The sequence below is a fragment of the Benincasa hispida genome, chromosome 11, assembly GCF_027475165.1.
Source record: "Benincasa hispida cultivar pf3 chromosome 11, pf3_genome.v1.1, whole genome shotgun sequence".
Taxonomy (NCBI): Eukaryota; Viridiplantae; Streptophyta; class Magnoliopsida; order Cucurbitales; family Cucurbitaceae; genus Benincasa; species Benincasa hispida.
Window position 1 is genome coordinate 18,298,370 of NC_143488.1, and position 21,588 is coordinate 18,319,957.

The 21,588-nt window shown below is 33.6% G+C and overlaps 1 protein-coding gene across 5 annotated transcripts; it reads left to right on the forward strand.

The window, feature by feature from the left end:
• The first annotated feature begins 12,041 nt into the window (after positions 1-12,041).
• On the forward strand, positions 12,042-16,435 carry LOC120089839 (NADH:ubiquinone oxidoreductase, 17.2kDa subunit). Of its 5 annotated transcripts, none has more exons than XM_039047246.2 (9): positions 12,042-12,439; positions 13,201-13,257; positions 13,466-13,518; positions 13,643-13,694; positions 14,190-14,255; positions 14,336-14,395; positions 15,362-15,404; positions 15,638-15,682; positions 15,868-16,435. In XM_039047246.2, exons 1-9 carry the CDS (start codon positions 12,328-12,330, stop codon positions 15,929-15,931), a joined length of 552 nt encoding a protein of 183 aa, XP_038903174.1. In that variant the 5' UTR covers positions 12,042-12,327; the 3' UTR covers positions 15,932-16,435. The 5 variants fall into 5 exon arrangements, with proteins under 5 accessions (XP_038903174.1, XP_038903173.1, XP_038903176.1 ...); XM_039047245.2 differs by having other exon boundaries at positions 12,065-12,439; positions 15,847-16,435; XM_039047248.2 differs by having other exon boundaries at positions 12,068-12,443; positions 15,847-16,435.
• Positions 16,436-21,588: the final 5,153 nt, after the last annotated feature.

Below are 21,588 nucleotides of genomic sequence, written 5' to 3' on the forward strand. Positions count from 1 at the left end.
GTGTTGTGCACTGCATTGCACTGAATTCCAACTTTTTTTTATCTCAGGTTAGAGCGTTAAGATGGAGTGTCGCGACATTGCCCTTTTTTTAGGCAACTTGATCATTTCTGCCTTTTTTTTCTTCCATCATTTCAATGTTTGGCTCGGATTTGACTTCAGGTCCCTTTTGGATCACTTTGATTTTGAATCTCCACCCAGTAAATCACTAACAAACAATATCAAATCCACTCAAATTCTATAAAAGTTATTCTAAATCAAGGGCAATTAAAGCACATTTTAGGTGTGTTTCAGTAAACAACTTATTCACTAGGCATTGGTATGTTATCCATGTGTTCTTTTATTGGGATGTATGCCCTAAAACCTCGTAGTTAATATATTATTTGGAATAATGATTGATTATTTTATATATACAATTATCCATTAAAGAAAGATCCAAGGTTATTTTATGATACTTGAACAGTATGTGGTAAACATAGATCATGTTCAAGTAATAACCTAAATGGTTTGTAGTATATGGACAAAATTAGGTGCCTTGTCCTGGTGACACTACGGATACGACCCACTTTGTAATTGTTACAAGATTTGTAAAGTGTTATAAAAGATTTGATCCTAATCGTTCATGTGGAGACATTTGAGTGTGGATATCCTATACAAAAAGTTTGTATAAGACCAAACCGCCAAATGATTAATCTCTCTTTATAACACTGTTGACTGAAGAGATTAACATTTTATAGGATGATCATAGGTGACTTAACTTTAATCCTGAATGAGTTGTGAATTTCTATCTAAGGGGGTACTTCTTTAATAGTATGGGTGAGAGTGGCCAGATTCGTTGACTCAATATACTTACCATTTTGGGGATTTATCCAAGTAGGAGGCTGGAAACATAGCTACACAAGATGGAATTCACCCCTTCCCGTCTTTAGGGTAAGTAGATGAGTTGCTTCCGTAAGAGCTGATTTCAGGTCTTGAACATTGAGGCCTCACCCTCTCACTGGCCTGAAAGGGATTAGTTTATAGTTGGACTATAAACTGTTTGTTCATTAGAAGGATATGTGGTACTTAAGAAATTAGATGTAACTAAAAGGATAAAACGGTAATTTGATTCAGTTGTAGTTATGAGTGATTCGTGAAGGGTCGACATACTATTGATTGGTTATATCCATGGACACAAAAATATATCTACAGAGTGCAGTTGCGGGTCTTTAGTGGAGTGATCTAGTTAATGAATGTTAATTAATTTAATTAAAAAATATAATTAATTAATCTCGTATAATTGGAGCTTCTAATCTGTAGGTCCATAAGGTCCTCTTGCTAATTCACTAAAGGTAAAACAAAAATCAATTAATTTTGGATTAATTTGGATTGCTCAAATTAAATCAGAGAATTAATTATATAAGATACAATCAATATAATGTATATAGATATATTATAAATTAAAGTTTATTTTGAATAAGATTCAAAATTATACTTTATAATATGTGAGAGATAAATATTTGAATAAGATTCAAATATTTATTATATGAATAAGATTCATATAATATTATAGGTTAAATTAATATGAATATGATTCATATTAAAACTATAGGTTATGATTAATATGAATGAAATTCATATTAAAACTATAGGTTATGTGAGAGGTTGTTATTTGAATCTGATTCAAATTAAACTAAACATATGATATTTAATTTATTAATTAATTAATATTTATTTAATTATATATATTAAATTTGATTTAATATATAAATTATTTAAATTAAATTTGAATTTAAGCATTTGTGAAGTGTAGAAGGGAGTTATAGCTCCATCTCCAACCATTTCATCTTTACTCATGAAAAGAGAAGGAGATTGTTTTTCTTTGTGATGTTAATTTATTGGTACATATCACAAAAAAAAAAAAAGAGAAAGAGTTGCTCTTTACAAACAAACAAAAAAAAAAAAAAAAAAAAAAACTCTTCTTCTCCCTCACACACAAAAAACTCTCTCTCATAAGGACTCTCCCTATCAAATTAAGGATCTCACAATCCTTGATCCTTGTCCAGAGAATTACAAGGAAATCAAGTGGTGGTGTCTTGCTGCGGTTTCGCGTTTGTTCATGAACTTTGGGAAGAAGTTTTGGTGTTCGTGAAAAGGAGGAGGATTGCGTTGAAGAAGGACTTCAAGAGGTATTCTTCTCTTTCCCTTAAAAGCATGTTGTATGTATATATGTTTATCTTGTACATGTTGTATGCTTTCTCTATTTTTCGAGTTTCCAAAACAAATTTCATTTGCATATGCATTCATACGCTTCCACTGAGAATTTGATTCCTTCATCTTTAACCTGATTAACCTGACCTTATAATAGTAGAGGCCCTGGTCGGTGGCAAATGAAGTATGTTCTTGATTCGGGGATACATTCTAATTTTGTTGTAAGTTTTATGTCAAAATTGAATTGATATAAGTTTTATTTTTTACCATCCAAAGCTTTCATTTTCAAGAAACTAACATTGAGAAAAATAATAATATATATTTATTTTTAAATTCATTCGAACATTTTTCTACTGATTTTTCACATCATTTCATCTAAAAATTGGATTAATGTAAGTTTAATTTTTTTTTTTTTTACTATCTAAAGCTTTCATTTCTAGGAAACCAAAATTGATATTAAAAAAAAAAAAGAAAAAAAAGAAAGAAACATATATTTATTTTAAATTTCGTTTAAACCTTTTTCTATTGAATTTTTACCTCATTTCACCTGAAATTGAATTGATGTGAGTTTTGCTTCTTTTACCATCCAAAGTTTTCATTTCCAAGAAAAAGACTTAGAAAAAATAAAATAAAAATTTGATATTATTTTGTAATTATTTTTCCATTTATTTTTTAAATTTCTACTCTTGCATCGATATTTGCACAGATATTTACACTATACCTCAAAATATTGTCTTAGTTTATACAAATGATGATTAAAAATAGTCAAATATAAGTCCAATTAGGTCACAATCAAAATTTCATTAGCTAATTATAACAATTTCCATTATTTTCTATAAAATTTCCTAAAATTTCTATCGATATCAATGTTTCCATAAAATTGAAACCTCAATATTTCTATCGATAACGATAATTTAAACCTTGGTCATAGAGTCAATGAGTTGATCGATTTAGTGTAGAAGGAAGTTGTTCTTCAGATATGTTTGGGTGAGGTTGGTTTAATCGAGGCACATGCACCATTTACCATTAGGCTTATTAACCAATACCACATTGGACAACCACTTTGTATACCTCGACTCTTGGATGAAATCTACTCGTCAGTGCTTCTCCACTTCTTGTGACTTTCTTCCTGTTGGGTGAAAATTTAACTTTCAAAACAAGGAGGGAACCAACCTTTTTGGTTGGAGAATCCACATTGGAAAATTTGGTGTTGGAAGTCTTCTTTGTGTACTCTAATCTTGAGTTTTGAGTTTGGGCCCCAAGGGGTACCCATGTTTTGGAGAGAGTGATGGAGATAGACCAATGTGAGTTTAGTGGACGTCCCACACGCGCATCGCCACCGCCGTCCAGTCGGGCGTGTTGTGTGATGATTAATTTTTTTAAAAATATTATTTTATTTTTTATTATTTTTTAATCGAAAAAAAAGGAGGAAACGCTCCGTTCCGTTTCGTCCACCCATTTCGTTCCATCCACGCACGTTCTGTGGCGAAGAGCCTTTCTCGCTCCTACGGTTCATCACTAAAGGCCTATAAAGGCCTGGCCTTCAGCAGTTTGAAGATGTACAATTGTTTCTTCACTTATCACTTCTTTTCCTCTCCCTCTCCTCCTCCATATTAGCTTTCTGAGCAGTGAATTTAGAAAGGGTGTGTGTTCCGATCGATAACGGTGCATTTTCGATCGGGTTCTTTTGGCTGTTTTATCCTGGGGACGACGTGGCAATTTTCAGACCTGCTTGCACACTTGGGCAGAGCCGCGAAATGTCTTAAAAGAGAGCGAGCTCCACAACGCAGCCTATAACGAGTTTCTATTTTGAAGGTTTTGCTCTTCGCTTGACCGTCGTGCCTTGACGGTTTACTGTTCGTCGTTCTGAGGGCCCTGCCGTTTCCAAGAATTTTAAGACGTACCACCACATCATCAATGGCCCTCAGTAGCAAGAATGACGTTATGATTGTTGGATCAATATAGCAATCCTGGGGGTGAATAGGGTTTAATTAAACTTTTTTTTTCCTAAATTAACCCAATTAAACTAATTAATACACTTTTATAAATAATAAGAAAATTCAAATTATGCAACAAATAAGATGAAAAAAAATGTGATAATTTAATTCTATCAAATTTTAGCAAATAAATAAGAACAAACTAAAACATACAATAAATTGCTTAAATTAATTGCAAAAATAAAAATAAAAGAGTTAGAGAAAAAGACACCGTAAGTTTTATAGCGGTTCGGTCAAACTCGACCTACTCCACTCTCCAAGCGCCTCTTGGGAATTTGAATAAAATCTTTCCGACTCTTTCCATGGATTAGAGCCTAACCGTTACACCACCGCTCATTTTACGGGTTCAAGAGAAAACCCGATCCTTTCCACGGTTTAGGATCAAACCGTTACAAATGTTGGAATTTCTGAAGAACACAATACAACTCTCACTAGAGTGGATTTATAAGTTTAAGTCTCAACAAGTTTATCCTCACAATAAACACTATCTCAAGAATAAGATGAAAAGAAAAAAAATTGGGAATTTAGAGAGAGTAACAATGGAACTTTTGAGTTTTGGAGGATTATGAAATGTAAAATTTGTTGGTTTAAAATTTGGAAAGGAAGATAGTTTATATAGAAATGGAAAATTTTTTAGAAACCACAATTAATTTGGACCATTGGATTTTGGAAAAGAAAAATCAATGGTGGAGATTTTAAACTAAACTAGTCGTTAGATACAAACAAAATATAATATTAAATTCCTTTTCTTTTGAAATTCCTTTTCTTTTTAAAATTAATCCAAAAAATAAAAAAACATACCATATGTAAAAAACTAGCCGTTAGACACAAACATAAAATAATTCCTTTTAATTCATTTTCTTTTTAAATTCATTCTCTTTAAAGTCAATTAAAAAATTAAAAATATACCCTGTGTAAAAAATTAGCCGTTAGACACAAACATAAAATAATATTAAATTTATTTTCCTTTTAAATTTCTTTTTAATTTCAATTTTTTTATTTTAAATCAATCCAAAAATCAAAAGTCTATCATATGTTAATCTCTTAATGATCCACCATTCAACCAATATGCTGCCACATGTCTACATGCAAATGGTCTGGTTATGCCACGTCATCCACCATGATATTTTCTCTATAGACTTGTTTCGGTCATGTCGTCTTTGTTTTAGCTCCGATTTGAGTGATTCAAGAGGTGTTGGAATCGTTGTTCCGAGCTCTACGCTATGGACATATTAAAACACTAAGATTTTCAGTAATTAAAAATTGAGTTTGTTATCATCAAAATATTGATTAATTAATTAATTAAAATTAATTAATTTGAGATTAATGGCCAAAAAGCCAGCAATGATATTTGACCTCAACCTTCCATTCCGGTTCGAAGGAGCGAACTTCAAGCGGTGGAAGCAAAAGATGTTGTTCTTCCTTACTGTCAAGAAAGTTACCGAAACTTGTACCAGCGCTAAGCTGATAGCCCCTTTAGAAGAACCAACTGAGCAACAGATAAAAGAAGCTGCGACTGGGAGGAGAAAGACTTTCTTTGTAAGAATTTCATTTTAAATGGTTTGATTAATGATCTGTATGACTACTACAGTACAATGAAGACAGCGAAGGAGGTCTGGGATGCCCTGCAAAAGAAGTATGACACCGAGGAGGTTGGGTCGAAGAAATATGCAGTTAGCCGTTATTTCAAAGTTCTAGATGATGGATGACAAATCCATTAAGGGCCCAATCCTATGAACTCCAGAAGATAGCCCACGAGATAATTACTGAAGGTATGCCTCTAGACGAACAATTCCAAGTTGCTGTTATTATTGATAAACTGCCCCCTTTGTGGAAGGACTTTAAGAACACTTTGAGGCATAAGACCAAGAAGTTCTCCTTGGAGAGTCTTATAACCCGACTAAGGATCGAGGAGGAAGCTCGGAAGCAAGACCAGAGGGAGGAGGTGAACGCAGTACCTGGGAAACCCGTCTCTGCCATGGTAAAACCTGACAAAAAATCTAAGAGGACAAAGAAGAAAGGTCAGAATCGTGGCTCCAGCAACCAAAACCAACAGAAAAAATAGAAGCCCCCTTCAGAAGAAACGGTACAGTTCCTCTGCTTTAATTGTAATAAACCTGGGCACATGGCTAGGAACTGTAGGAACAGACGTCGTCCTACTGGTCAGGAGAACCTGACAGAAGAACCGTTAGTCACCATAATCACAGAAGTAAATGTGATCGGTGGTTGTGAAGGGTGGTGGATAGACACTGGCGCTACGCGCCATGTCTGTCATGACTTAGTCTATTTAAAACTTATACTGAAACTAAGGATAAGAATATTCTGTTGGGAGATCACCACTCCACGAAAGTTGTTGGAACCGACGAGGTGGAACTGAAGTTTACCTCTAGGAAGACCCTCACATTGAAGGGCGTTCTGCACACTCCAAAGATAAGAAAGAATTTGGTTTCGGGCTATCTCCTCAACAAAGCCGGGTTTACTCAAATTATAGGGGCAGACCTATATACCCTTACCAAAAATAGTGTATTTGTAGGGAAAGGGTATGCAACTGAGGGAATGTTCAAATTAAATTTAGACCTTAATAAAATGAAATCTTCTGTGTATATGTTGTGTTCTATGAATATTTGGCATGCTAGACTCTATCATGTGAATAATATTTAATTACTAACATGATTAGGCTGGAAATGATACCTAAGTTATCCACGAATGATTTTGATAAATGCGAGTATTGTAGTCAGGCTAAAATTACTAAAAGTCCGCATAAATCTGTACTTAGGAATTATGAGCCTCTAGATTTGATTCATTCTAATGTTTGTGAATTTGATGGCATCTTGACTAGGAAAAGTAAAAGATATTTCATTACCTTTATTGACGACTGCTCTAATTTTACTTTTGTATACTTGCTGAAAAACAAAAGTGATGCTTTTGAAGCTTTCAAACTTTTTGTTTCTAAAATAGAGAATCAGTTTAATAGAAAGGTTAAAAGACTTCGTAGTGATAGGGGAACCAAGTATGACTTGAATTGTTTTAATGAATTCTTTAACTCTCATGGAATAATACATGAAAAGGTCGCACCTTATTCTCCTGAAATGAATGGAAAAACCGATAGGAAAAATAGAACTTTAGCTGAGCTAGTAGTTGTTATTTTACTTAATTCAGGAGCTGCGTCTTATTGGTGGGGTGAAATCATCCTTACCGTGTGTTATATCCTAAATAGAATCCCGAAATCTAAAAATAAAACTTCACCTTACTAAATTCTTAAGAATAAGAAACCAAACTTGTCCTACTTTAGAACATGGGGTTGTCTAGCCTTTGTAAGGATGCCAGACCCAAAAAGGAGAAAGTTGGCTAGTAGAGCTTACGAGTGTGTCTTTATAAGTTATGCCTTAAATAGTAAAGCCTACAGGTTCTATGATCTAGTTAACCAAGTGATCATTGAGTCAAATGATGCCGACTTCTTTGAAGATAGATTTCCTTTTAAATCAAGGAATAGTGGGGCTTTGGATCAAGTGGTATAACCCTAGTTAGAAATCCTAACCTTAGAGAGGAAACTGACCCATAACCTAGAAAAAGCAAAAGAGCTAGAATCGCCAAAGATTTCGGAAATGACTTCCTGACCTACAATGTAGAAGAAGACCCTAAAGATTTAAGAGCTGTCCTATCCTCAGTAGATGCCAACCTATGGCAAGAAGCCATAAATGATGAGATGGACTTACTTGAGTCAAATAGAACTTGACACTTAGTAGATCTACCCCCAGGAAGTAAGGCAATAGGGTGCAAATGAATCTTAAGAAGGAAACTTGAACCTGATGGGACTGTCGACAAATTTAAAGCCACGTTAGTAGCGAAGGGCTTTAGATAGTGAGAAAATGTAGATTTCTTTGACACCTTCTCCCCTGTCACTAGAATTACTTCTATCTGTGTCACGTTCTCTCTTGCTGCCCTTTATAACCTCGTAGTACATCAGATGGTTGTAAAAACCGCTTTCCTAAACGGTGAACTTGAAAAAGAGATTTTCATGGAACAACCCGAGGGTTTTGTTGTCCATGGTCAAGAAAATAAGGTGTATAAATTAGACAAATCTCTCTATGGACTAAAACAAGCTCCTAAGCAATGGCATGAAAAATTTGACAACCTTATCCTATCTAAAGGTTTCAAGGTCAATGAAAATGACAAATACATCTACTATAAGTTTAATAATAACCTCTGCAATCTCTTGTGTCTATATGTAGATGATTTATTGATCTTTGGGTCGAACTTGCACGTCATAAATGATGTAAAATCAATATTGAGTGCGAACTTCGACATGAAAGACTTAGGAGAAGCTAGTGTAATCTTGGGCATAAAAGTAAATAGATCTGAAAAGGGAATTTTTTTGGATCAATCTCACTATATAGAAAAGATTCTAAAGAAATATAATTACTTTGAGTGTAAACCAGCCTATACTTCTTATGACTCTAGTGTCAAGTTGTTCAAGAATACTGGTGACAGTGTTAATCAATCTGAGTATGCGAACATCATAGGCAGTCTTAGATACGGTGCCGACTGTACTAGGCCTAACATAGCTTATGCTGCAAGATTACATTGCAGGTTTACAAGCAGACCTAGTAAAGAGCATTGGAATGCTATAGAAAGGGTCATGAGATACTTGAAGAAAACCCAAAACCTAGGATTACATTATCAAAAGTTTCCCACTATCCTGGAAGGGTTCAGCGATGCTGATTGGAACTCTCTTTCGGATGATTCAAAGGCTATAAGTGACTATATCTTTATTATACTGGCAGAGCTATCTCTTAGAAGTCCAAGAAACAGACTATTTTAGCCCAATCTACGATGGAGTCAGAAATGATAGCATTAGCGACAGCTAGTGAAGAAGCAGGCTGGCTTAGAAGTCTGCTATCAGAGATTCCCATGGCCTCACTGTGATTCATCTTTCGATAAGCATGAGTCCTATCCTTTCTGAGGTTCTGAAAACCTTTTCTCTTGCCAGTTCTTTCGTCAAAGGATCTGTAAAATTTTCATCAATCCGTATGTGATCCACCCTAACTGCACCAGTAGTGAGAAACTCTCTAATGGTACAGTGCTTACGACGTATTTGGCGTCTCTTTCCGTTGTAGTAACGGTTCTAAACTTTTGCGATTACTGCAGTACTATCGCAATGGATCAATATGGCTAGTACCGGATTTTCCCTTAAACAAAGATTACTGATCAATAAATTACTCACCAATGTAACTTCTTCCATGGTCGTAACAATATTAGAAGTGTCCACCTCTAGGATGTCAGACATGTTGGCCTTTGTATGAGGCATGGTGAGTAAGTTAGACATGTCAACCACTATATGTGGGACATCCGCCTCTATAGGTTGGACGTCAGTGGGTGATGTTGTTGTATCGGGCTCTAAAGGGGGGATGGGAGTAGGTGTAGTGGTGTATTTTTAGGCTCTACAGGGGGGATGTGAGTATGAAAGACAGTCGCATCAGTGGTATCGGGATCCCGAGATGAGATGAGCAACATCGTGGCATCATCACCTGTATGTGGGATGGGTGACTTTGTCATCTCCTCAATCACCGTGGAACCCTTCAATTAGTAAACTAGAATGATGAGTTCACTAATACGTAAAAACTAAACACGTAAAAACATAAAATGATAGTAAATGAAAACACTGCAAAAGTGACAGGATGGTTGGCAATTTTCCTTTCACGTCTGTCATGTTTTCCTCGATCTTAAATACACAACTATCTAAACTCAATATACGGCCATCCAACCTTGATAGTGAGCTGTCAATGATCCGCAGGTACGAATAAATAGAATCATTGGGATTGGCTCCCTCCCTATGGGCAACACACTTAGGACATTCTTCATCTATAGGTCGTTCTCTATGGGAATCTGCAAGATGGACATCAAGTGGGTTCAACTCATCCTCATCGCGTACGTCCCCCACCATATCATGGAACATATCATCACTAGGTATGTATGTCCCTCCTTCCACCTTTCCATATTCAACATCTTCATGCTCAGAATGCTCGTGTTTATCATTGTTACCTCCACACTTTCAGAACTACCCCTATTATTCGACCTACTGCCACTTTCAGCACTATCATCATTGGCATCTAGATCGAATATAGGTCGTCTGTCCACTGGGGTATCTCGAAACTCCCTCTTAGCATCGGTCATGACAAGACCCTCTTTAACCTCTGTATTAATAACCCAGTAAAATGGTTAGTGTCAATTTAACAACCAAATAAAAGTATTATGCATAGAGTAAATGTACATTATTAGACTCGAATATGTCTCTCTCGAGTACTTTGAAAGACACTGAGTGGGAGCATGACCATCGTAATATGCAAGGCAAAGCCATCTTGCTCCTTCGCTCCATAATGTTCCCAGTTATCGATGTTACTAGGATCTCATACGTCCATACCTAAATAAAATTTAACATATATTAAGAACAATAGTAATATTAAATCAAACAACACGATTATTATATTAAGCAAATTTATCTGGAATGCTTGTGGAAATTCACGCAAAGAGTACTTCATGACGTAATTTTTATTTCCTTTCACCTTCGTCTTGTATAAACTACTCTTATCATTCAATGCAGTCTTTAGGGCATCGAATGTCCTCTCCCAAATAATGGTACCCCAGTCTAAACAATTGTAGTACTCTATGTTCTGAACGTCCTTAAAATGTTTAAGGTCCACTGCACTTTTCTGCTTGTTCTTTCCCATCATTGTAACCTCCGTGTAGTAATTAATGTGATCTTCACAACATCTTCGTCATCTTCAAACTCCAACTCCTTGTATTTTTCTTCTAGTAGACTGACATGTAAGGTGTCCTTCGTCACTCGATTACTGAAATGCTTGATTGCAAGTTCATATGAGGATTGCTCATTCTGATCAACTCGCGTAGGGGATCGCCACAAACCAGTCATCAACAAAAAAACTATCCTTCGAAAACGTGACAACCTTTCCACCAATAGAGAATCTCATTGAGTAAGCTCTCGTGCTCTTCACTTCTCTCAACAACATATGATGGATAATTGGGCTGTTGAACACCATGTCAATGTCTACAAATCGCCCAGAAACTGTTCTCTTGAATATCTCTAACTGTCTTGGGGTAAGCTTCTCCTTGACAATCTTGTTTGCATTAGCATTGTGGGCCAAGCTCGTTACTTGACCGAAAATCGGTCGACTACAGGTTTTCTGAAACGTGTTGGCATCTTAAATCACTTCTGCATGAAATAAAGATTCAATCTGTAAACTCCTTCAAAAAAAAAAATTGTAAAAAAACATTCTGTTTAAATCTCGCTATAACCACTGTTGCTGGTGTCGCTCTATCTGGTATCGTTCTCTCTAGTAACTCTCACTTATCTCGCTCAAACGATCCACCCTTTCTGTTGTCGCTCTCTCTAGTATCGCTCTCGCCTATTTCACTCTCACTTATCTCGCTCATATTCTTTCTTTCTACTCGTCTTCAACCACATAACACATCGAAAACTAAAAAAGCCATAGGTTCATAGTATTTCTAAACCCAGAATGACCCACCCTTTCCCCATTACCGTTTAAGACATTTTTAGGCATATATTGAAATCACTTACTGATCAGATTCGATTTTTCGGCGGCAGTGGAATCTTTTGCCAGCCCAAATGATGGATTTTAAAACGCAGCGAAACTGTCCGAAGCTTATGAGCGATACGAAGCCGTTACGCTTGAAGAGTTTTTAGTTTTGGTTGGTTTTCAGTAAAAAGGGTAAGAAGACAAAGAGGTGAAGATAATTTACGTAATTTTGTATGATGATGATGTCGACATCTTTTTTTAAAAATAGATCATTAGATATTTTGGGCCCAAAAAGGTCATCGTACAAATTTCCCCTTAATTTTCACCATCAAAGGTTTGGTTCTGCATTTCTTTCCTCTTAGTTTGCTTCTTGAGAGAACAAATAAGAAGGAAGGGAAATCGAGGGATCTTAAAATTCAAAGCTTAAACCGAAAGAGAATACGATTGGAAGGCAAATCTACATTTGTTTTCTGCAACCTAACCTTCCAACGGAGGAGCGCATAATCTTTATCGACGTAGAAGAGGAGAAATTTTTGGGGTATGAATGCTCTGTAATTTCCGTCCAAACGGTGGTTGAAAGGAAGATAATGTCGAAACTTTTCGGGAAAATTGCCGGTTTCTTCAGCAATAGAACTCTGGTGGGAGTGGACAAAGCGGGGAACAGATACTTCTTTGTCAAAGAAGAAATCGATGGTATAAGTAAGTAGGTCTAAATCCCTTTTCTTCCCTATTTTCACCTTTTCCTATCTTAGATTGCATTTGATCGGAATGAGGTTCTTTCTTTGGGTTGCATTTGAATTTCTAGATTTAAACTGATTTTTTTTAAAAAAAAATTATTCTCTTTATTTCTTTGTGCATTTCCAGTTCCACCGATCAATGTTAAACAGTATTGGAAGTATGAAATTACACAAGAATTTAACATCTAACTGATTTTGAACTGTGGAAAGCCAGCAGTTTCCTAAGCTAACTGTTGAGCCTTTGCAATTGAATTATAAAATTTTAAGCTCTGTTTAGTAACATTTTTGGTTTCTAGTTTTTGAAATTAAAAGTACAAGCATCCCTCCTACCTCTAAATATCTTACTTTGTTATCTATTTTTTTTACCCATGTTTTAAAAAACTAAGACAATTTTTTAAAACAAAAAATGAGTAGTTTTTAAAAACTTGTTTTGTTCTTAGAATTTGGCTAAGAATTCAACTCTTGTACTTAAAAGAGGGGGAAAATAAGCTTAATTTTCAAAATCCAAAAATAAAAAATGAAATGGTTACCAAACGGGCCTTAGTAATTTGGACCTTTTCGGCCAGTTGTACTCGGCATTAAGTGGATGATATTCACGAGATATGGAGAGTTAGAGCGCTCATGAATTAGGGTGATTCGTAGATAGCTGCCTTTGCTTATAGAATGAAACTTTTATCACTGCACGTATACAGCTCACACAACTTTCACTTATTGGTTTGCTAGTGAAAGAGAAGAGATGGGTGGTATTTAAGGGTGAGGATGATCCAACGTCAATTCCAGGTAAGCATTTATGGACCTATGTTTAAGACTTCTGAGTTAAGTGAAGAATCATCTGATTATGTCATAAATCAGGGTTTAAGATATAATACCAGTTTTGGGAACTTGAATGATTATTAACATCAGTTGGGTATGTAGTTTAGGAGGAACTGAACGTGCTGATGGTAGGTTTTTCTGATGATGATTGCTTATATATATTTTATTGCTGCAGTGGAATGGATATGTTGGTTAAATGGGCAGCGTAAAAAGGCTCCAACCCCAGAGGTAACTCAATACTTTCTTACAGTACCAACTGATCTTTGCATCCCACTTGATTGATCAGAAGATTGATGATTGGTGTGCTACACATGATTTGATATTTAGATTGTTCTTTTGCCATTGTCTTCAGGAAATGATGGAGCTAGAAGCTAGGCGTGAACGTGTACGACAAAATGTTGCTCGTATGTTGACTCTTCAATGAAATTTTGCATCTTATTATTTGGTTGTTCATGACAGAACATTTTTTGTACATTATGTATTTAGAATTGTCAACTTCTCTATATCAAAATTGTGACTTATATACATGAAGAAAAATAAGATTGCATTGTACCTGAAATTGCCAAATAGAAGAATCACCCAGCATATTCATACTTGAGAAATGATTTCCGTAGTTGATGATTGACTTTATAATCTTACTTAAGACATTCTTACCAAAATCTTCTTTCCTGCCTCAGTAGATCTTCTTATTAGATGGTTTATGCTCCCAAGGAGCATTCATATAGCTTCATCTTTTTTTTGTAACCATCCTATTATGATTTTTTATGAGGTATAGAAGCGATTATCATTTGATTAGCAGTTCAGTATTGAATTTTATTTGATAATTTTAGAAGAACCAATATCATTCTCATTCTTTGACTTAACATGATCTTATTGGAAGTTATCTGTGATCAATTTAGTTCTCAAGAAAGAAGAGATGGAAAGAAACTCTAAAGAAGGCAATTTACGGAAAATCATCAGCACTGGTCAGTTGCTTATTGACAAAAAGAAAACTCGAGTGCTTGTTACACTTGTAGTATATAGCTAATATTCATTTGTCGCATAGGTCAAGTTGCAGGTCCTGACTTGAAAAGCTTTATTCGACAGTTCCCAACTGGTTCAGAAGGTATTGTTTGATTTAATTATGTATTTTCTTACCCCCTTAATTCCCTCCCCACGTCCTCCCCAAGAGGAAAAAATGTCTTTACATCGATCCGACTATTGAGATCAATGTTTTAAGAGGCTATTGAGGTTTATGCCCCCTTGAGGCTCGCCCCATGGCAAGACTCTAACTTTTAACCTTGAAACTTATGCCTCTATAAACGCACTGAGGCTTAATGATTCGAAGAATTATATTAATTTGTCGCATTCTTCAAATACATAAGTTTTAATTTGTGATAATTTGAGCTATTATTATTATTATTATTATTTTCTTTACCAGAAACAACTTCTCATTGATGTAATGAATAGGAATTAATGTTCAAGGGTTACAAACTCTAAGGGAGTGAAAATAAAAGACAAAAATACAAAATCAGGAACTTTGAAACAATTACCTCTTCCTAATGCACATTAATTTGAGCTATTACTAATTTCATACTATGCCTTTACAAGCGTTAAAAACATAAAATTTTAGTATAAGTCAATCCTATAATAAAAGTAGTGATAAGTAAAGTTATCCTCTTACAATTTTTGTTTAAATGGCAATTGACAATAGTGATTATATATATGTACATATGTTTATATGACTATTATGTTTAGTAATACCTAGTCATATCAATATAGGATTTGTAAAATATTTTTCATTAAATTTGAGGCTTACATGTTATACCTCAGCTCTCAAGAGTAAAAGCCTCAAGATCGCATTTAGCCTTTTAAATTGAGATTGAAAGTCAGGATTCCCATTTTTATCACTTGGAAGAAAGATTGATCTAATTTTTGCTGTTGGTTGATTACTTTCATGTACTTCTTCTGGTTACGTGTACCTCTCTCTCTCTCCCAATTTGATAGTTGTTCATTCCATTTGGATCCTAGTATATTTTATTGATTGGATTCTTATACTCAGTTTACTCATTTTGGTATTTCTTGTACAAAGGTGCCCAAGATGTGGAAGGATTGACTACAAGGGATAGCCTGAGGTGGGTCATTCATTTTGAATTATAGTGCTATTTTCTTTATTGCTGAGGTCACATAAAGATTGGCCGAATGACTTATTGATTGTTATTCTTTCCAAGTTTGCTAGTTATGAATATTATGGTCGTTTTACCATTGGTTTGCTGTTAAAAACATCCCAAAGTTTTGGGTACAACATGCTTATGTTTAAATAATTGTTCCTCTTGTAATGTGGATTTATCCTTGCTTCAACCACCAGGAACTCAAACGAAAAGGAGGCAGTTAAAGAGAAACCAATTCCAGAGTAAGTTGATTTTTCTTTCTTCCATTTTACGTGCTTGTCAAGAGCTCTCACTCAACTCAAAAGTCATAAATGTCAATATTAGACGAGATTATGAAGCTTTGCTTATATTTTACATCTAGAGAAAAACAAAAAACAACAAAGTGCATACTGAATGTATCAAAAAGTTCCCATTCTTTCACATTCAGGTCCTCTGAGCCCGTCGGGTCTGGCCAAACATTTAGACCAGGAACATGGCAGCCACCAACATGAATGCATGATTGCGCTTCAAAGAGGACTCACCTAAAGCTAGCAGTTCGTGACTTCTATGTCCAACAATTTGGTATGCTTCTGAGTTCCAATTACTTGCGTTCAAATTTTTCTGAGGACTTGCCCTTCTACTTGACCGTATCAGACAGATCCTGCCCTCCAAAGGTCTAAAACAGGGTTGTCACTCTGCATTGCCTTGGTTTTCAAATGGGCATATTTAGTATTGGTCTCATTAAAACAGTTATAATTTAAATTTTACGTAGCAATGAAAATAAGTATCCCTAGAGATTACTTGTGACTGTTTTGACCTCCCCCCATCCTATCGAGAGGCTGAGAAAAGTAACAAGCAATTATCGGAAGCGGCATTGCCGTGGAAGATTCACTGTGGGATAGATATCAATCCAGTTGGTTAAGATTTGATTTGTAAATTTTTTTATCCCAGATTTATAGGAATTCATTGTAATAATGTTCTCAAGCTCAGCTCGAGTGATTAATAATGTTGATGCATGTGATATTGTGTTGTGTCTGTGCTCTGGCTAGTAAAATTTGCAGGGAGGTAGAATACAAGGATAGAAATGTGAAGCCTGAGAACATGATGTTAGGGAATAGGATTAATGTGTCAGTGTTTAGGTATTTGAGAATGAGATTTCTGTAGATTTTTATTTCATTTGGTTATCTAAAAATATTAAATTTTTTTCAAATTTGATGGTCACTAACGCTTCAATATGTTACTTGAGCTTTGCTCACTCGATTACTGTATAAAGTTAAATCAACATTGTTGTTTTTATTTAATGATTTCACCTTAGATATAAAATAAGAGATTGTATAGTAATTTGAATAATTCTATCTAAAATTAAATGTAATCATCTGGTTCTGACATCCATTACTTTTGGGGATTTAAGATGTGAATGTTATTGTCTGAGGTGTAAATTATAAAAAATGTCCCTGAATTTTGTATTTTTTGTAAAAAATATTTTTGAACTTTTACAAGTTTAAAAAATATAACTTTCAAAAGGAGTTAAAAAATACACTTACCATTAATTTTGGATGAAAACCGTTAAAGTTTTATTTAAAAAATACATCCGAATTTTCAAGAGTTTCAAAAATATCTTTAAGCTTAAAAAAAATGAAAAGAAATACCTTTATTGTTAGTATATGAAAATAACCTTTTTAGTCCCCGAGTTTTTAGGAATAGGTGCATTTAGTTCTTGAATCTTCAATTTGGCTATTTTCATCCCTCACTTTTAAAGAAGGCCTAGTTGCATAAATGGAAAGCCCAAAATAATAGAATATGTAGTATAAGGATAAAATAATTGTATATATAGAACAAAAAATGGCAAAATATCGAAAAACTCACGTGCAACCACCATTTTGTGCTTTGCTTCCCGGTTTTCTCAAATTGAAAGTTATCAATTTGAGAAGTGTGCTATCAATGACTATCACTGATAGTTGTTATTTGTAGTTATCACTATCAGTGGTAGTTTTTTTATTTGAGAAGTGTGCTATTAGTTGTTATCGCTGATAGCTGCTATAGTGAATATTATTGATAGTTGCTATCAATGATAGATTTCAATTTGAGAAGTGCGTTATTAGTTGTTATCGTTAATAGCTGCAATAAGTGATATTGTTATCCGTGATAACTTTCAATTTAAGAAATGTGCTATCAGTTGTTATGATTAATAGCTGCTATCAATTGCTACTAGTGATGCTGCTATCGATGCATATCAATGATAGTTGCTATTAGTGATAGCAACTGATAGCTACTAGAGATAGCTTTCGATTCGAGAAATGTGTTATCAGTTGTTATCATTGATAGTTGTTATTAGTGATGTTGTTATTAGTTATAACTTTTAATTTGAGAAATGAGCTATCAATTGCAATCAATGATTTGTTTCTATCAGTGATAGCCAAATAGTGGCTATTGCATATGTTATTAGTGATGCTGCTATTACTAATATTTTGATTTTTTTTTTTGTTCGAATTTGATATCATGTTATACTTGTTTGTAAATAATCGGGATCTTTTGATTAATTTATTAATACATGTAGTGTGTTTGTATGTCGTTGATGCATATAGATATAAAATGATATCTTTTTACATTGATAGTCATAAGGGATATCATTGATATCTACTATTAGTGATATCTTTCTGTTTCTATCAATGTAAAGAATATCACTAATAGTATTTATGTATTATGAATATAGTATTTGAGATGAAATGACTCTTAAAAATTGTTTCATTGTGCATAAAAGTTTTCATTGGTAGCATGATATCATAGTATCACTGATAACATGCTATCTATGATATCATATTATCAGTGATACTACTAATAGATTTCATACTCTTAAAGTCCTATGAAAGAAAAAAAAATACTATTGGCCTGCGTTCTCATTTATCACTTTTTTGAGAAATAAACTTGTTTAATAACTATTATCGTTTCTTGTTTTAATATTTTAATAAATGTTTCTAAAACTGATGCAAAATTGGACTAAAAAATAGTTTCTTTTAAATCCGTTTTCATTTGCTATTTCTATTTAATGTTTCGCTATAATAATCAAATTAAATGATTGACTTGTTGATGTTAAGAAACTCAAGTCTCATAATTTTTTTTTAATGATTCTAGTGTGAAATGGGAAGATGAGGGAGAGAGAAAATGTTTGGAGAGATGTGGAGATTGGGGAGATGGAAGAAAAGTTGGAAAAAAGAAAGGGAAAAAAGTAAAAATAAACCGAAAAAAGGAAAGAAAATAAAAATAAAGTAAAAATAAAATGGAGAAATGAAAGAAAATTTTAAAAAATTTAAAAATCAGAGAAAGAAAAAATTTAAAAATTTAAAAATTTTAAAAATAGGAGAAAGGAAGGAAAACTTAAAAAAAATAAAAAACTAGAGAAAGAAAATAAAATTAAAAATAAAAAATGAAAGGCAAAAAAGAAAGAACGGGAGGAAAGAAAAGAAAATTAAAAAAAAAAAAAGAAGAAGATGACATGCAAAAGAGGGCAAAATTGGAAATTAGAAAAAATTTAAAAATTAACTAATCAACACTTCTATATTTGTAAATATTTTAAAGAGGTACTATAACTTTAAATTTTTTTCTTTATTGTTATCTATTAAAAATATCGTATAAAGAATAGGTTTAAAAAGAGAAAATGAAAGAAGAAAAGAAAGGGAGTAAGGAAAGAAAAAACGGGAGGAAAGAAAAGAAAATAAAAAAGAAAAAAAGAAAATTAGAAAGTAAAGAAGATATGCAAAAGAGAGCAAAATTAGAAATTAGAAAAAATTTAAAAGTTTAGTGACCAACACTTTCGTATTTATAAATATTTTAAAGAGGTACTATAGTATTCGATTTTTTTCTTTATTGTTATCTATTAAAAATATCGAATAAAGAATAGGTTTAAAAAGTGTATTTTTATTTTCTAAATTAATTTAGTTATTTTTTTAATCATTTTAAATACATATTAAAAATAAAAATAAAAATAAAAAACAATTTTTTCTCTCGCTCCCCTCCCTACCATTCTTCCACAACGCCCCTGTGCCTTCAACCTTCAGCAGCATTTCTTTCTCTCACTCACTCTCCACAATTCTTTCGATCATCTCCTTCTCTCTCTCATCCGTCACTCTCCTCCACCTGCTCCCCCTCCTTCCAAATCCCTCTTCTAACAATCTATTTTAGATGGAAAACGTCATTGAAGGGGAGTTTTGAGTTTATAGAAACTCGAGATTGTCCCAATTGGGTTAGAGAAAAACTCACTGTGATTCAACCACCCATCAACCAAATTAGCGTCCCATTTTCCAACAGTTGGGTACTCCAAATTGACGACCAATTTCACAAAATGGAAGATCTGCAGAAGAGCTTGAAGAAGCTCAAGATGACCTCATCCTCGAAGGTCAGAAGACAAGAAACAGAGAATGAAGCTTTATAAACTATAAAGGGGTGGGAATTTGCAGAAATCAAAAGAAGGTTTGGTTGGTTTGAGTGTTAAAAATGGTTGGTTGTGGGAGTTTGAAGGGAGGGTCAAAATAACCCCATTTAGTTTTGGCTTTTAAAAAATAACATGCTTTCTGAAATCTCGTAGAATTGGCTTTTTTCAAGTTTTCTCGGAGTAGATCGGATCCGAGATTGTGTTAATTGTTTTAACTTTTGAATATCAAATTCGATTGATCATAACAACCTATTTTTTTGAGAAAGAGATGGTTTGCTTGTTGAACAAGTTTCCTAAATGTGATTTCAAAATTTTTCCTAATGTTTGATGGTCCTCAAAACCCTTAGCCTAAAATTTCTTGATGCTTCCAATGTTTTCTTTACTCTTATTATGGTCCATATATCTTAATGAAATATATAATTTTATTTATTATTATTTGTTGGAGATAAATAAATATCAAACAGTTAAGAAAAAGAGGGAGTACAACAATTTTGAAGAGGAGAGGAGAGAAAAAAGAGGAAAAATAAAGAAGTAATCGTTTCTGTTTATATAATAGTAAGTGTATTTTTTAATTTTTTTAGTCTAAGGGTATTTTTTTAATTTTTTTAAGTTTAAGGGTATTTTTAAAGCGTTTGAAAGTTCAAATGTATTTTGACATAAGTTTCCATCTAAAATTAATTAGGATGTTTTTTTAACTCAATTTGAAATTTTAAGGATATTTTTGAAACCTTTGAAAGTTTAATGATACATTTGATACAAAGTACAAAGTTAAAGGTCTATTTTATATTTTGTTTGAATAATCCTAGTCCTGTTTTCTGGGTAATGGAAAGTTTTTCTTTCTTATTGTTTTCCCCTATGATTCCTAACCACCACTTAATTGTAAGATAATTTATCAAAAGACTCAATCTTAGACCGCAAAATGGTTTTTGCCCCACCTTTTCAAACATATAAAATTTTGTTCTCTATTTTATATCATCATGCCAAAGCTACAAAACTACCTTAAAAATTCTTCTCTCTCTCTCTTTTCTTCTTCCAAGTTTTCTCCTTCCATTTACACCAATCATTCTTCATTTTTCCTTAATCCATTTGTCATTAACCATCATAATGTTGCAGATGAGTTGTCACTGGCTACTATGATGTTAGATGCAGTGGAGCGAGATAGTAAAGAACAAGAGAACGAGAGTGAGTTAGAGAGAGGAGACCAAGAACAGAACGTGAGAGCATGCAATGAGACAACAAGAGAGAAGAAATTGAGAGAGAGTAAGAAGAGTGAGATAGCCAATTCGCCTATGCTGGATTTCTTTTTGGTAATTTTATTTAAATGAGGTTAGGAAAGGGTAAAAAAAACCTCAATTTCAAAAGGTAGGACGATTTTCATTTTCTACCCCAATTTTGGATTATCCATCTACCGGATGTCTTAATTGTCATGTCATTATTGTCAAAATGAATATAACTTAATTAACATAATGGTTGAATTATCAATCTCGAAGTTAGAGATTTGATTCTCCTACTACATATATGATAAAAAAAAATTGTCATCTCATTATTTCATTTGGATTTTAATAGAAAAACCAAATAAAGGATGTAACTCACAAGCTGAAGGATTATGAACTTTTTTTTATAATGATTAAGTCAACTCTATAATTCATGACGCACATATAAAACTTAAGGAAAATACTTCTACAAATTTTTATTCTCTCTAAGTCTATCCTAGGTGTCAAGACTTTAGTGAGGTTACTA

Coding starts and splice junctions, on each gene's coding strand:
- LOC120089839 (XM_039047245.2), top strand. CDS start 12,328: ATGTCGAAACTTTTCGGGAAAATTGCCGGTTTCTTCAGCAATAGAACT. Junction 13,258..13,465: donor TGATCCAACGTCAATTCCAG/GTAAGCATTTAT, acceptor TTATTGCTGCAG/TGGAATGGATATGTTGGTTA. Junction 15,683..15,846: donor AAAGAGAAACCAATTCCAGA/GTAAGTTGATTT, acceptor TGTATCAAAAAG/TTCCCATTCTTTCACATTCA.